This window comes from Vitis riparia, chromosome 15, assembly GCF_004353265.1.
Source record: "Vitis riparia cultivar Riparia Gloire de Montpellier isolate 1030 chromosome 15, EGFV_Vit.rip_1.0, whole genome shotgun sequence".
In the NCBI taxonomy this organism is placed as follows: Eukaryota; Viridiplantae; Streptophyta; class Magnoliopsida; order Vitales; family Vitaceae; genus Vitis; species Vitis riparia.
The window spans coordinates 12787962-12803245 of record NC_048445.1 but is presented as its reverse complement, the minus strand read 5'-3'; the positions used below and the strand labels follow the sequence as shown (position 1 = coordinate 12803245).

The following is a 15284-nucleotide window of genomic DNA, read 5'->3' as shown; positions in this document are numbered from 1 at the left end:
ACTCTAACATTAAAGAGTTTTAACACTTTATATATAAATTAATATCATTTTCTCCTTTGAAAAACGAAAAACTAATAAGCATATCCTAATGATGTCTTAATTTGCATTAAATTTAATTTTAAGTTTTGCCTTATGTATAAAGGATATCTTATATTTTTTTTAAAATAAAAAAATGCTATCACTCCTGTTTCAACTTATAGTTATATTGGTTGAAAGATGTTTCAACTTCTTCCAAGGCCCAAAAATAAGTTTATTAAAAAATATATTTTATTCTTATAAATTTAATTAAGTGAAAGAAAAAATAAAAGCATGCTAGGTAATATTTTTTAAAATAGTTGTTAATTACTTTTGAAAAGAAAACTATGTTTTAAAATTTAAATAGGAACAAATAATTATCAGCTTTTTTTTTTTCATTAAAGAAATATATGTCTATGTAAAATGCAAATGTTCAAAATGTGTTTTATAGAAAATTAGAAAGAAAATAACAACTTAAACTTGAAATTAGAAAGTCGCTATTTATAGAAAATGATTCCAATATTTACTTGGAGTGTTGTTGGAAAATGATGAGAGAGGTGTGGTTAGAGGTTGGTTGGAACTTGAAGAGACTTGGGTTGATGGGAAACTCTTAAAAATTACACAAAGTCTAAAGAGTAATAAATTTTAATTTTAAAAAAATATTTCTATTTCAATATTAAATATCATAATTAATAAATACTTTTGAAATTTTTAAAAGATTGAAAAAAAGTAAGAAAAAATTCTCTTTACTTTCTATACTTTTTTTTCTTAAAAAAAGTTTTTTTAAATATTTTTTCTTAAAGGTTTATATTTAAAAAATAATTGTTTTGGTTATTTTTTAAAGTAAAGGCTTGAAAATTAGTGGTAATACATTGGGAAAGCAAAAACCTTTGGGAAACCCTTGGGCGCCACTCACCATTCTAACCTACATATATGGGCAAGTCAAAGCTTTGGGGGCCATTAACACAACGGAGGAAAGGACTATGGAGATGTCCAGGGCGAAGTATGATCATACCAGTTCGTTGGTTCACCTGCTGCAAGGTCTCTCCTCTCTCCTTTCTCCTCTCTCCTCTCTCGCAGGGTTTCTTTTTCTTTTGATTGGGAGAGCTGTTTTTGGTTATCTGTATCTCTCTAGGGCACTGAATCCCACCATGCTTTTTTTCTTCTGTGCTTATTGTTATGACACTTCTTATGCAAGAATGGATTACAACACATATATGAAGACTGATGAAGAGGCCTATTTTTGTTTTGATGCATGTCAGTTCGTAGCTTCTAAGGGATTTTTGTAAATATTACTATTTTTGGTGTTGAATCTTTCAAATATTCATATGATCTTTACAATTATCATGACAATGTTGCCCATTTTTGGTTCCATGCATGTAAGTTTATCATTCCATGCATGATTACCAGATTAATAATAAAACCTTCCAAGTTCATTTTTTTTGAATTATTCCTTCTTTCATTCTTTTTTTGCCTTAATTTTTCTTATTTTTATAATACATTATGAGCATTAATCTTAGGTTGATAAGAAGAAGAGTTTAGGAAGTACTAATAGAAGGAAAATTTTCCTTGCTTCAAATACTTTAGTCACATTAAACAGTTATATTAAAAAGTATATTATAAAGTTATATCTCATTTCATTTTAATTTTTTAAATTCTATTTGTGTTATATTGTGCTTTTTGATATTGCAAGAACTTATAAATTAAATAAATAATTTTTTAAATTAGCATATAGTAAAAAAATAATAATGATAATAATTGGAACATATTTCATAACCAAAAGCTATGAGAAACATTTACTTTATAATTTCTTAGTAAAATCATTTTATAATTTCTTGATGTAAAATCAATGAAAGATAAAAAGTAAAATTATTTCTCATATATGGAAGATATGAGGAAAAATTTAGTAAAAGGTTTATAATTTCATATAAATTTAGCACCCACTTTCGCAAGGAAACCAATATCAATTTAGTAATCGAAGCGGTTGTGTTATTAAAAGGGATGAAATTATTCCCATCTTGTAGACATACTACCTCTCATGTATGCACCTCTTTTGGACATAAATGCACTTCATCTTTTCTTATAAAAGTAATTTTCTATTTCAAAACTAACATAAAAATAAGCCTAATGTTGAAAGAAATTTATGTAAAAAAAAATGGATTACTCTCCTAGTTCAAACATGGAAGGGGTTACTTTTACAATATTGAAATTACTTCATCCCTTTGTAATCAAATAATTCTTTTTAGTTTAGTGATTGGAAGATTCGTTGGTGTTAATTCTTACTCTTTTTTCTCTCTCTCTCTTTCTCTCTCTTTACGTTAATTTGCAATTATCTCAAGTAAAATGTTTTCATTTTGTGTTTATGATGTAGGTGTGATGATTGTATTAAAAAGATCAATAACTTTAATGGCGTGAGTGGAGCCGGAAAATTTTAATGGTATGAGTGGAGTTGGAAGAAGGCACATTTTAATGGTATGGTGTGATGATTGTTTAATATTATTATTAAATGTTTAATTATTTTTTTATCATCATTTCTCTAAATTTTATAGTAAACTTTGGTACAAGAACGCTTGTATTACATTTTTTTTTTTTCCTTGTTTTGATAAGCTAAAAGAAAAAGGGGAAATTATCAAATAAGGGGGTCGACCTATTGGTGATAATGACACAAGGGTCACTTAATTGATAAATTCTTAGGAAGGGATAACCGATTAAAAGGGATAAAATTCCCTCAAGATTGCAAAACTAACCCCCCACTTATTTAAGTCTCAAAAATGACCCAACTCGGACAAAAATACCCCTCAACTATCTCTTTAGCCCATTTTCCCTCCAACTCCGATTTTCTCCTGTGTTGCGTCCCTTCCTTACCCTACAAACCCATTTGTTCCATTGTTAACTTGGAAGAAAGAAATCATGAAGGACTTTTCTGTTCATTATAAGAAAACAAAAATGCAACACAACACAAGGAAAAAACAAAAAGTAAGTTTCACTGTTTTTTTCTTTGATTTTAGTTTTTCAAACTGTACATATGAACTTTCATCCATGAAATGAGAAGAAACCCTAAGTGTTTTATTTTGGTTCCTTTTATTTCTTTTAAATCAAACTCTATTTTTCATCTTTCTGATATTGTGTGTTGATTCAATTTATGAAAATGGCGGAAGAAGAAAATTCATTGATGAAAAATACGAAACAGAAGAGGTATAAAATTTTGGGGAAAAAGGGATGTGAAACAAAGCAAGGTTTTGAAACCTCATCATCGTCATCAGAAAATGAGAAGAAATCAACTGATTCAGTAAGCATTAATTTTCTACTTTAAATTTTGGTTTTTAAATTTTTTTTATCCCTTTTAATCAATTATCTTTTTTTATGAATTTATTTTTCATGAATTGATAATCTAATTGAATAAAACTTTTATGGAATTGAAGTTGAAAATTTTCTCAGTGAGGTTATAGTCCAAGGTTTAAAGCAATATTTGAATGATTAGAAAAAACTAAACTTAACTACTATCAAGTTCACCATCAAAAGGTTTTGAAATTTTGTGTAATGAAGTTATTTGTTATGAATTTATAGCGTATTTGAATTTAATTTTTATGAAATTATTTTATCCAAATATTAAGAATTTTGATTTAAATATATATGTTAAAAAAAAAACTAAACTTAACTGCTATCAAGTTCATTGTCAATAGGTTCCAATTTCAAAATGGTTTAGTTTTATTTCAAATTTCAATAAACATTAGAATAATGTCTGCACTTTTTTAACTGCAACTTAGTAAAATATAATAGCTTCAATTGCATTAGTAAAATAATATCTTTAGAATATTAGCATTTGACATGACATCCTTAAATAATATGAAAATAAAGTCTATGTTAAGAAGTAATACGAAATGATGGATTTAACATAGTTGGATAAGTTTGGTAATATAATTTTATTCAATTTATATTAATATTTTTATAAATTGTTATTATCTTGCATATTAACATTCCTCCTCTTCTCCTATCTTTTATATCTAAAATACCTAAAGAGGAGTACCTTCATAGAAAAATTGCATATTTGTCTCACTTGGTAGCCATTAAAAATATTAAGAAGAAATTAATTGAACCACAATTGGAGATGTTTAGAAAATTATGTAGGTCATTTTTTACTCCTTCCTGAACTTAGATTTTCAGCTCAAACTATTCATCAATTGTTGTTACGTCAGTGTGAAACCAAAAAGACAATGAAATATGGATTTTATTAAAGTCAAAGGGCTTAAGATTTAGTAAAGAAGAGTGTGCATTGATTACAAGCTTGAGTTTTGGTCCTATTCCAAAATGTGACAAAAAATCATTACGAATAAGGGACACATACTTTAAAGGAGAAAACAAGGTGCATAATGATGAGTTGGAGAAAGTTTTTCTTTCTTTAGGAGAGGTAAAAAGAAAAAGAAAAAAATAAGGAAAAAAAAAAGAATTTGAAGATAAAGAGGTGATAAAGTTAACACTTTTGCATTTTTTTAAAGCATGTTTTATTTGGGAAAGAAGGGAAAAATTTAATAGATATGGAATGGGTGGCTTTGGTTGATAATTTGGAGGCTTTTAACAAGTATCCATGGGGGAAGGGGAGGATTTGTTATGAGAGGACACTATTTGGTTTGCAAAGAGTTTTAGAGAACCGGCTATCCAAATACCAAGATAAAAAGAAAGCAAAGGGAGAAGTTGTAGTTGAAGCATATAGTCTTGTTGGATTTTCATATGCCTTCCAGGTTTGGGCATACAAGGCTATTCCACTTATTGAATTGAAATATGTCACTCGTGTATCTGAGAGTTATCCTTGAATATTAAATTGGAGTGCAACTAGTACTCCAAGGTCTATTGAGGTCGAAAAGGTCTTTCTAGAGCCTAATGTAAGTAATTTTTTACCTTTAAATTTTAATAATGCAATTATAAATATTATTGTATTATTATTTATTAATAATCATATTTGATTTGGATTTTCTAGTTAACTTTTCATTCACTCCTCACACCCACTTTAGAGGAGCAACAACAAGACTATTGCAAGCATATAGATAAACAAGAAGCTTCAACAGAAATGTTGCACCAATCAAATGCCTCACAAGATACCAAGAAGGATGACTTAAGGCATGAAAAAAGCTCATCTGACACTGTTACATATGTTGTTGTTGCTACTGCTGCAATGGCAGAAAGAACAACAAATGATGCAGTTGCCCCATTAATAGTGGTAACTTAACCTAAACTTAGCCATCATAAATAATGCATGCATGTTCTCTTTTTTTTTTTGTACTTTATTTAATACAAGATGTTCACTCCATAATTAACATGTTGAACCTAACCTTAATTAGTGTTAAGTTCATTATAAATAAACTTATAGGAAGTTAAGTCTATAGGGATCATGAAAAAACCTAAATTTAACAAGTGTGTTATTTAATTTCAAAGTGAACAAACTTGTCATAATATATATATATATATATTTTTTTTTTTTTTTTTTTTTTTATATATATATATATATATATATATATAAATGTTGTAAGTGTTAAATTTTTATTTCATTTATGTGCAATATGTGCAGAAATTATGGATGGAGTTTGTGAAATTCAGACAAAGCTCAGAGTTAAATTTCAATCATCTAAAGAAATACATTGAAGGACTCAACTTGAAGATGGATGAATTGAAACAACTTTTATTAGAAGTTAGTGACATGTTTACTTTGTTTATATTTTCTAATACTTCAATGTTTTGACATTTGTGTTTTCTCATATTTATTATTATTAGGTGGTGTATGCAATTTCAGATTAAAAGTTCGAATGAGGAACATGTTATGCATGACACTAGATTCACAAAATCTAGTACAAAGGAAAAGGATAACAATATGGGCTTTGATTTCCAGACCGGAATTTTTTAGGATGTTATAGATGATGAAGTGGAGAGGAATGACATTCCCATGGATGTGAATATTGGCATGGAAGCTTCTAGAAACCTTCACCTTGTAGAAAAACACATGACTAAAGAGTTGAAAGATGATTACTCTAATGATGATCCAGTTATTGATATTGCCAAGTTGTTTGGTACCCCAACTATGTCGAGCGAGTTTTTAGTATATGTTGAAATCTTTTTTTCTTTCCCAAAAATAACAAAAAGGGAATTGACGTTTGATTTTTTTTCCTTCTTTCTCTCTCTATCTCTCTCTCTCTCTCCCTCTAAATTGGATTTGTTCTTCTAGGTTAAACTAGCCGATAAGGTGGAAACCTGCCTTTAATGAAACCCAAAATAAATTTGATGCGAATCTCGTAAACTCAACATGGGGAAACATGCCCCAATATAGAGAATCTAACACTGTACTAAGAACAATTTCCAACTCAACAATAATCCACTATGAAATCAAACATTGGGAACTTGGAATGATGAAAGTTGCCAATAAACCTAACAACACTCCATTAAGGACTGTCTCCATCTCAATAACAATCTGCCATGTCAAAGAACAAATAATCCATCTCAAAAGTACTTCGTTGGCAAAACTACCATTATCTTAAAACGATCCACTGAAAACTGCCTCTACACTCATAGAATACTCCTCTAGGTATCATGATACAGAATAATCAATCTAGTTTGTCTCAGTGGCTCTCAACTAGGAACTCATAATGACTACAAAGAATATTCACTAAAATTTGTCAATGCCTTAAAAGTGTGCTCCAATAAGGATCTAGAATGCACATCAATCAAACTAGTCTATCTCAAGAGTACTCTAGTAGTCAGTCATGATATCTACAAAATATACCCACTGAATATTAATCATTAAAGATTATTCTTCCTTTACTTTACAATAAATAAGTTATTTTTATATATTTAATATATTTTAATTCATTTATATAAATATTAAATAATTTAAAAGTATTTTAGTTTCTAACTAATTTTACTTATCTTCGATTTTCTTGAAAATAATCTTTAATGATATGATTGGCCGGTTTTCATTTTCCAAAGCTCAACCTAGAAAATGGGTAGCAGGGAAAACAAAGGGACGAAGATTTGAGGCTGAGTTGATAAAAGGAGAAAGGCAATGGGAATCAAGGAGATGGAGGATGGAACTTGGTTCATTAGCTTGATGGACCATGGAACATGCTCCAATTCTCTATCCCAACGAATTGAGTTCTGATTCTTGGGTCAAATGGCTTTTATATATGTATGTATTCTCGTATCACTTGCAACTCGGTGGGCTTTAGAATATGTACGAAATGTTATTCGCATTGCCAATCATTTTATGATTATCTTATTGTACTGCCGCCTGACCCATCTTCCATCCTTTTTCTTGGTTGACAATCCAACTATCTGCTCATTCACCATGCGTTCACATCTATGCTATTAAAAACATAAAAATAAATAAATAAAACAAAACAAAACAAAAATTAGTCAATAATGAAATAAGAATTATTTTTCGGGTCTTCGTGAACTAATTTGGTATATCAAAAAAGATATCAACAATCAGATAATATCACAAGTATCATTATTTTGTACAGTGGTCCCTTTCATTTATTTTAAATATGGGTCTCATTATTTTATGTTATGATTTCATACTCTTATTTATTTGTGGGTAGATATCGTTCTTTTATGATTTGATTTTATTCTTTGGTAGCATGATCTTAATTGCTTGTATTAATTTAAATTTTTCCGAATGATCCTAAAGACAAAGTTAAATTTAGTGTCTGACGTTTAGAAAATTGATCAATTATACATTTGGATAAATCTTTTTGAAAAGAAAAAATAATAGTGATTTTACGGTGTTTTTACTCAAAGTGTTTTTAGTGTAAGTGTTTTCTCTAAAAGTGTTTGTAGTAGAATTACATATGTTCTTTTAATAGTGATTCTATGAAACATTTTTAGCTTAAAAAGTATTTTCCAAAAAAACTAGGTATTTAGTAAAATTTAGAAAACAGTTTTAAAAAATTGAAAAATCATTTATAATATTTTATAAAAAACACTTTATAAGTTATTATTTTAAAAATACTTTCAGATAAAACATTTTTATGAAAAATAATTCAAACACATAATTTTTTTTAGAACACTTTTTAGATTAAAAATACTTTTTAAAATTACTATCAAATGGGTTGTTAAGAGTACATTTGATAGTGATTTTAAAAAGTATTTTTAATATTTTTAATACTTAAAAAATAAAAAATATTAAATATTAAAAAAATTAAAAACATTTTTTATAACTATTGCAAAACATAATATTTTATCAGCTAAGTATTTAATTTTTTTCAAATAAAAATATCTAAAAAGGAGATAAAAATACAAAAGTGAACTTATTTTGATTTCTTAAAATAAAAGTATTTATCAAATTTATTTTATTTTTATTCTCTTACTTTGTTCTCACTCTTTTTATCATTTTAAATTTTAGTAGATACCAATTGTAATTATTTATTTGGATATAATAATCAAAGGTCAAATTAGTATTGTTCCCTCCTCTCTAGAGTCTAGATTCCATTCTAACGATGTCCACCCTTTTGCCGACACGCTCACTTTCTTGGAGTCGTGGAAAAGGTCGAAAAGAATCCCCTTTATGAAAATTTTTGGGGATGAGGTTATAATTTGTTGACTTACCTGAATTACAAAAATAATTATTACATATTGGATGGTGAATGCTTTTGCTCCTTTCCCCATATTTAACTTCCTTGGCCACGTTTCCATTTTTGGATTATGAAATGTATTAGGATTTAGGAACTTCGACAACATTGTGCGATTCAATTTGAATCATGGATGTTTCCGTATAATTTTAAAGTGAAAATATGCATACAAGAATATAAGTATACATATATATATAGAAAAAAAAAAAAAAAAAAGGTAATAAAATACACATTGAATCAACTTTTAATCTCTACCGTTGAAAAATTATGAAAATTATAAAATTTTGAATGAATGTACAAACAATGGAATCAAGAAACAAGAGATTGAGATTAGATATAAATGAATAAAATCAAGATATAAAGTAATAAATATAAAAAATATTTGATTAGAATTGATGAAATAATTTTCAAATTATGAATCTAATGGTCTATTTGGTTCTTATTTTCAAAAACTATTTTTTGTTCTTGAAAACAAAAAACACAAAAAAAACTTGTTTGGGGAAGGGGATATGTTTTTGTTTTTTGTATTTTTTGTGTTTTCAAAAACCACTTTTTTGAAAATAATAAAAAAAATGTTTTCATTGTACAAAGCATAGATTGTTTTTCATATATATATTTTTTTTTCCACAAAGGTGAACTTCACCCGACTACCACACCCCCACCTGCAAACCTTTTCTTTTTCCTTAAATTATTGAAATTAATATACTTACATATGGTTACAAAATCATCATTTGTTTAAGAAAATTATAACTAGTATAAAAATTTTAAAATTGAATAATTTTTTTTAATTTAAATGAATAGTGCATATGAAAATTATTTATATATTTATAATATCAAGTTAATAAAATAAAACACTTTATTAATTAAAAAAAATATAACTTTTAAATAATTTTTTGTTTTACTTATTCTAAATTTTTTTTATTAACTCAACTAAACATGTTCTTTATTTTTTTATTAGAACAAAAATTGTTTTACAAAATTCAGTTCCCAAACACAATTTTTTTTTTTTGAAAACACGAAAAATTGTTCTTAAAAACTATTTTCCAGAACAGTTTTCAAAAATAGCAACCAAATAAACCCTAATCATTTTCGTGTTTTTTCTTGAAAAGTAACCCATTTTTTAAGAGAAATAATTATTTTTATAAAAAATAATAATAATGATATTTTTATTAAATAAGACAAAAAAAAAAAAAAAGACGAGAAATTGAATTTCAAAAATTAAGTTTTCAAAAACCTATCCTTTAACACCATATAAATCCTTCAATTTTTGTCTTCTGCCTATTACAAAAACAAAAACGCATTCAAGAATTACTCATAAACACTCTTAGAATTAAATTGGTGAGGGAAAATTTAAAGCTGGTGAGCATTCATAGGCTCTGGCGTTATTGAATGCATATATGAATGAATTAATGACAATAATGGCGTCTTGGAAAAGTAACAGTATCCGGCCACATCACATTGATTGCAGTTTTCCACTTGATTCTGATTTCTTTTCAATATTTTGTACTCTCGTTATGTTTCTTTACACATGTAAACCTTCCGTCCATCCCATATTTGCTCTTTCATCTTCGCTTTTTTTCATCTTTTGGATCGGATGATCCGGAAAAAAAGTTACAAAAGGGTAAAGAGATGATCTGTGGATTCTTGTAGATGTTCTTTTACTTTATGTTTTGGCTTTAAAATTTGAAGAAAATTATAATGAATCAAAAATAAAAAATCATTTAAATTTATTTTTCTTATTTTTATTATTTTATATGAACATTAAATAATTTTATTTATTTTTATATTTTATATCATAAAATTAAATATAAGAAAATCATTTGCATAGCCTCGTATCTAGATGTACCAAATGTGCATGGAATAAGTGGCATCTAATACTTACTAGAAGAAGCCTTGTCATATCTCAAAAAATGCGGTATGTATTTGTTGGAGTACGTGAAAAGAGTACCACCCAAAATATGTGATCAATCACGTAAATTGTGTATATATTTTAAGTATTATTGTTTTGTATTTAGTCTTATTCTCGTTCTTTGTATTTGTATTTTTTTTTTATATCATGGTTTTATTCTTTACATTTCCATTCAATAATTTAAATTTTTGTGTGTGATGTTTCGCATCAAATAGAACAGTAGTTTTGGGCACTTATAGACATATTTTAAAGATATGAGCATTTGTCGGGCTTACAAAGGACAATATCTACATAATTTGGAGTGAGTTATGATAAATAGTATCATAACTAATTCTTCAAATTGATGAATGATAGTTTTTCATTGATTATTTCATTCGTTCATGTACAGAATATATATAGAGGGTAATCATCATTCTAAGAATGGGAAAGAATGATATAAGGAAGGAATGATATAAGGAAATAACAACTAATATCTGTTGAGGCCTCGCGTCCCTAGTGGTCCACGTAGTTGCCAAATGGATGGACGCACGATCTCAACCAATATAGATTCCTGGTTTTCAGTCGTTCCTGCAAAAGGCGTCCGGACAGGGTGTCCGGACACACCCTCCGATGGTTTTGTCAGCCATGGTTAGAGAGAATAATCAGTTGATCTCTTACTAGGTATATAAAAACTTACTTTCCTCCTTGTATGAAGGTCCATATATATAGTATCAAAAGCTTTGTTTCCCTTTTTAATGGTAGGAGGATATTTTGGCTTGTAATGATGCCTCTAGGTGGTGGCAGGGCCATCATCACCCTACGGACGACTGACAGAGACGTGGGAAGTGACTTGTCGTCACTTCATTCCTGTCCTTTCACTCTGTAGGTGATGGAACGTAGGCCATGGCAGACTGTTGGAATGACGTGCAAGACTTGCTTACTTCCGTCAATGATCCGAACAAACATATCCGGATAGGTTATGTCAGTTGTCCGGATGTGATGTTTGTGAGTGTCGTGTGCCTCTCCTTTAGGAAGTCCGGATAGGAGAAGCGAGCCACATGTACTCTTGGGGATAATCCGGATAGAAATGTGTGCCACGTGTCATCAAGAGGAGGGGTCCCTACAATGCCCCCTTTTTAACCTGCCGATTTTGCCTGAGCAGAATGGGGGGGTTAAAAAATAATTGTTTTTGAAACTGAGGGTACTTTTTGCGCTCATTGGGCCACGTGGCAAGCGGGGGCGAAGAGAGAGAAGAGTATTTATGATGAGTCGCCGTCTCTGGGTATTCCGAGGCATCGTGTTGTTTCAATGATGGCTTAGCTGAGCGTTTGGGATACCGAGGGGTTGTCTTCCTATAAATAGTAGACTGAGCCCTCACTTTGTATTTTTCCTTCTGTGTTTTTCTCCTATTTAGTGCTTTCTCTTCTATCTTCTGCGTATCTTCGTTTTTGAGTGAAACTCTAGGGTTTTCTACCGGTAATATTCGCGTCGTGACGGTGACTGCATTGCGGTTTTCAACCCTATTTTTCCAGTTTACACTCGGTACGTGTGCTATTCTTGTCTTCTCCTTGTTGTGTCTGCTTTGTTTGGTTGTTTTTGGCTTGCTTGGGCAAGTTGCTTGCGACTGAGTGTTGATATTGGTTTCTAGGGTTTTTTTTTTTTTTTTTTTTCGGGGGGTTTTTGTCTGTGTTTTGGGTGTGTTTTAGGATTTCTGTTGCCCTCCTGTATTTTTTGTGGGTTGTCGATCTTTCTTTATGGTAGAGTTAAGCTTGTGGGGTTGGGTTGCTGTGTTTGACTGTTGGTCTTCTTCCATGCAGATTCCATTTCAGCCCCAGGCTAAAAAATGTCTTCGATCAAAGAAGCTACCTCATCTGGCTCGTCCGGCGATGCTCATGCCGAGAAGTCTGTGGATAAGTTGAGTGTGAAGGAGTTTCTCGAACGGTTCTGCATCCCCAATGGTGTGTCTATTAACCTTATTGATGAAGAGGCTGTGTCGACTGAGAAGAATGAAGACCACGTTATTTTCTTTAGCAAGGAGCAGTTCAACGCTGGACTTCGGTTTCCCCTGCCGTCGTTGTTCAAGGAGTTTCTTCACTTCACCCAGATTTCCCCGGCGTATATTCATCCCAACATGGTCCGAGTGCTGATGTGGTGCAGCATTCTAGGCATGCTGTTCAATTTGGACCTCTCACTGCTGGAGGTTCTCTTTATCTATTCAATCAAGAAGGTGAAAAATGACATATTCAATTTTATCGCCAGCCTCCCATCCCTGTAGTTGGTGACTAGCCTTCCGGATTCGACTAAGGGGCCGCTAAGGGACATGTGCTGGTCAAGGGCTCATGGGCGGGTTTGGCGGTGCATCCGGACAGGCCGTTCGCTCCCAATCAGTCGTTGAAGGTCCTAGGTATGACTAAATTACTTCCTGTCTTTCCGTGGTTTGTGAATGTAGGTCAGCATTGTTAGGTGGCTGACATACTTTGCTTTTTTGAGTGTAGGCCAGGATAAAAGGGGGAAGCTGGTGGAATGGTTGGAGAAAGCCTCGTTCGATCATTTGAACAGGATTTTTGAGATTGCGACGGCCGAGCGGAGTTGTGAAACGCTTTTGTCCACGTGGAATCTCCGCTCGGTCACCCAGGAGCCCCAGTCGTACGTGCTGAACATTCTCCCGAGGCGGCTGCCCAAAGAGGTGGTGGCTGGGGTGCATTTTGTTCTTAAAGACCTTCCATTCTATGCGGCAGTGCAGAAGGCAGACGCTTGGTCACGCAAAGCTCGTCTCAACAAGCGGGAGAAGAAAAGGCAAGAAGGTCTTTTGCGGAAGGCTCCTGGTGACAAATGGCCCGCGTCCTCTCCACCTGCTGGCGCTCCAGCGAAAAAGAAGAGGAAGCTGGTTCTGAATAAAGGAAAAGAAATAAAAATCCCAACTCCCCCGAAGGAGTTTGTAACACCTCCTTCAACTTTTGTAAAGGAAATAACAATAAGAGAGCCAGATCACCCCGTCTTGCCTTCTATTTCAAGCGGCTCCTGTCGTTTTGCGGGTCTAAACCATTCGGGGCCTTCAATGTCAGTGGCTGGACGTCTGGTTCTTCTGGCTGAGGAAGCAACTTCAATAAATCAGCCCGGCTCTCCCCATCCGGATGCGGATGCAGCCGGGGCCTTTTGTGCTGCAACATTGCCTCCTTCGGCACCCCCAACGAAAGAAATGGGAACAGAAAGTCAGGGTTTGCCTCTTTGTGAGCCAAGCCCTCATGCCCTTGTACCAGTGAAGGGGCCAGCTACAAGGAGGTCGTGTCCGGCGCCTTCGCCATCTTCACCGTCGTCGCCATCCTCGCCGTCGTCGCCTCTGCCATCTTCACCGACAGCATGCAGCTCGCACTCAAGAACACGGGCTGCTGCATTAAGCTCCAAGCAACACGCGCGGCCCCATGACGTCAGTGCTGGCGGCGCCGTCCTCCGGCATCCATTCCGGCGGCCATGGCACCCTTGCCGGGGAGCTCCTTGTTGAAGATGATGCCCAGGTGGATCATTTAGTATTGATGGGTTATGGACTTGGGCCTTTGATGGGGATGGAACCCAAAGCCCTTTTAAAATCTTATTATTACTATTCTTATGATTGTTATTATTATTATTACTACTATTATCATTATTTTTATTACTATTATTACCGTTATTCTTATTATTATTATTATTATTAACTATTCTCATTATTATTATTACTATTATTATTACCATAATTATTATTATTATTAATTCAAACTTTCAAAATCTTATTATTATTATTATTATTATCAATTCAAACTTTCAAAATCTTATTATCATTATTACTACAAATTCAACTTTCAAAAGTCTATGTTCTCGCAGTTCAATTTCCTAAAGTCCATTTCTCATTTTCTTTAACAAATTTCAATTTAATTACCGGAGCTCTAATCTTTTAAATTTAATTCCAAATACCCCAATTTTTAAATAAACTCCAAGAATCCAGTTTTCACTCGAATAGTTTTAATCCCATTTCAGTTCCTAAATAATCTTCTGATCTTCTTGATTTTACATAAGCAATAATGATTCCTTCATAATTCTAAAACACGGAATTTGTAAGACTAATTCATGAACAATGATTGGGGATTTGGTGGGGGCCCTATGTTTGATCCTTTTCGATTGTCAACTGTTGTACTTAATGTATCTTGCTTGATTTTCGTTTTGCGCTCCGATATGCATGAGCTATATTACATAATCTATTGTTCACTAATTCTGTTTCATAATAGCGCATTCATGACTGGAGGTCCAGGTATGCGCTCAGTTTGTTTTGATCATTCTATATACATATTCTGATTCCCATATGTACATAATCGACTCGAGTATCCATTGATTTTTCTCGTCAATTGCCACGTCAGCTTCATTTTATTAGTAGAGACCCGACTTTAGGGACTTAGAGGGGTGCTACGGTCTCTACCGTACCTTCCCAATAAGTAACCTGACCCCCGAACCCGATCTGGTTTTTTGCAGACCGCCTTTTCCAAAATAAGGAGTCACACTTAAGGTTTTTCTTTCTTATTTTGTTTACCCTTTTAAAAATAAAACAAAAATAAGTAGCGACTCCAAGTCATTTTTTTTAATTAATAAAATCATTTTTTAAAATAAAAAATCGAGCTCACCATCGAGTGGGAAATGCATGAGCCGAAATGCAGGGTCAATAATCACATTTTAAAAATAATAATATAGTGTTTTTTTTTTTTTGTAAAATACAATAAAAATTATACTAGAAGCCATATTTT

The 15284-nt window shown here is 31.8% G+C and overlaps 1 protein-coding gene across 1 annotated transcript in view; it reads left to right on the top strand.

Moving 5' to 3' along the window:
* LOC117931974 (UMP-CMP kinase 3-like) overlaps positions 1–12355 on the top strand; it is a 35596-nt gene extending 23241 nt beyond the window's left edge. Inside the window, exons 7-10 of the mRNA XM_034853035.1 lie at positions 4991–5230; positions 5912–6074; positions 11980–12057; positions 12333–12355. Coding sequence (XP_034708926.1) covers positions 4991–5230; positions 5912–6074; positions 11980–12057; positions 12333–12355 — 504 coding nt within the window. The remainder of the gene's footprint in view (positions 1–4990; positions 5231–5911; positions 6075–11979; positions 12058–12332) is intronic.
* Positions 12356–15284: the final 2929 nt, after the last annotated feature.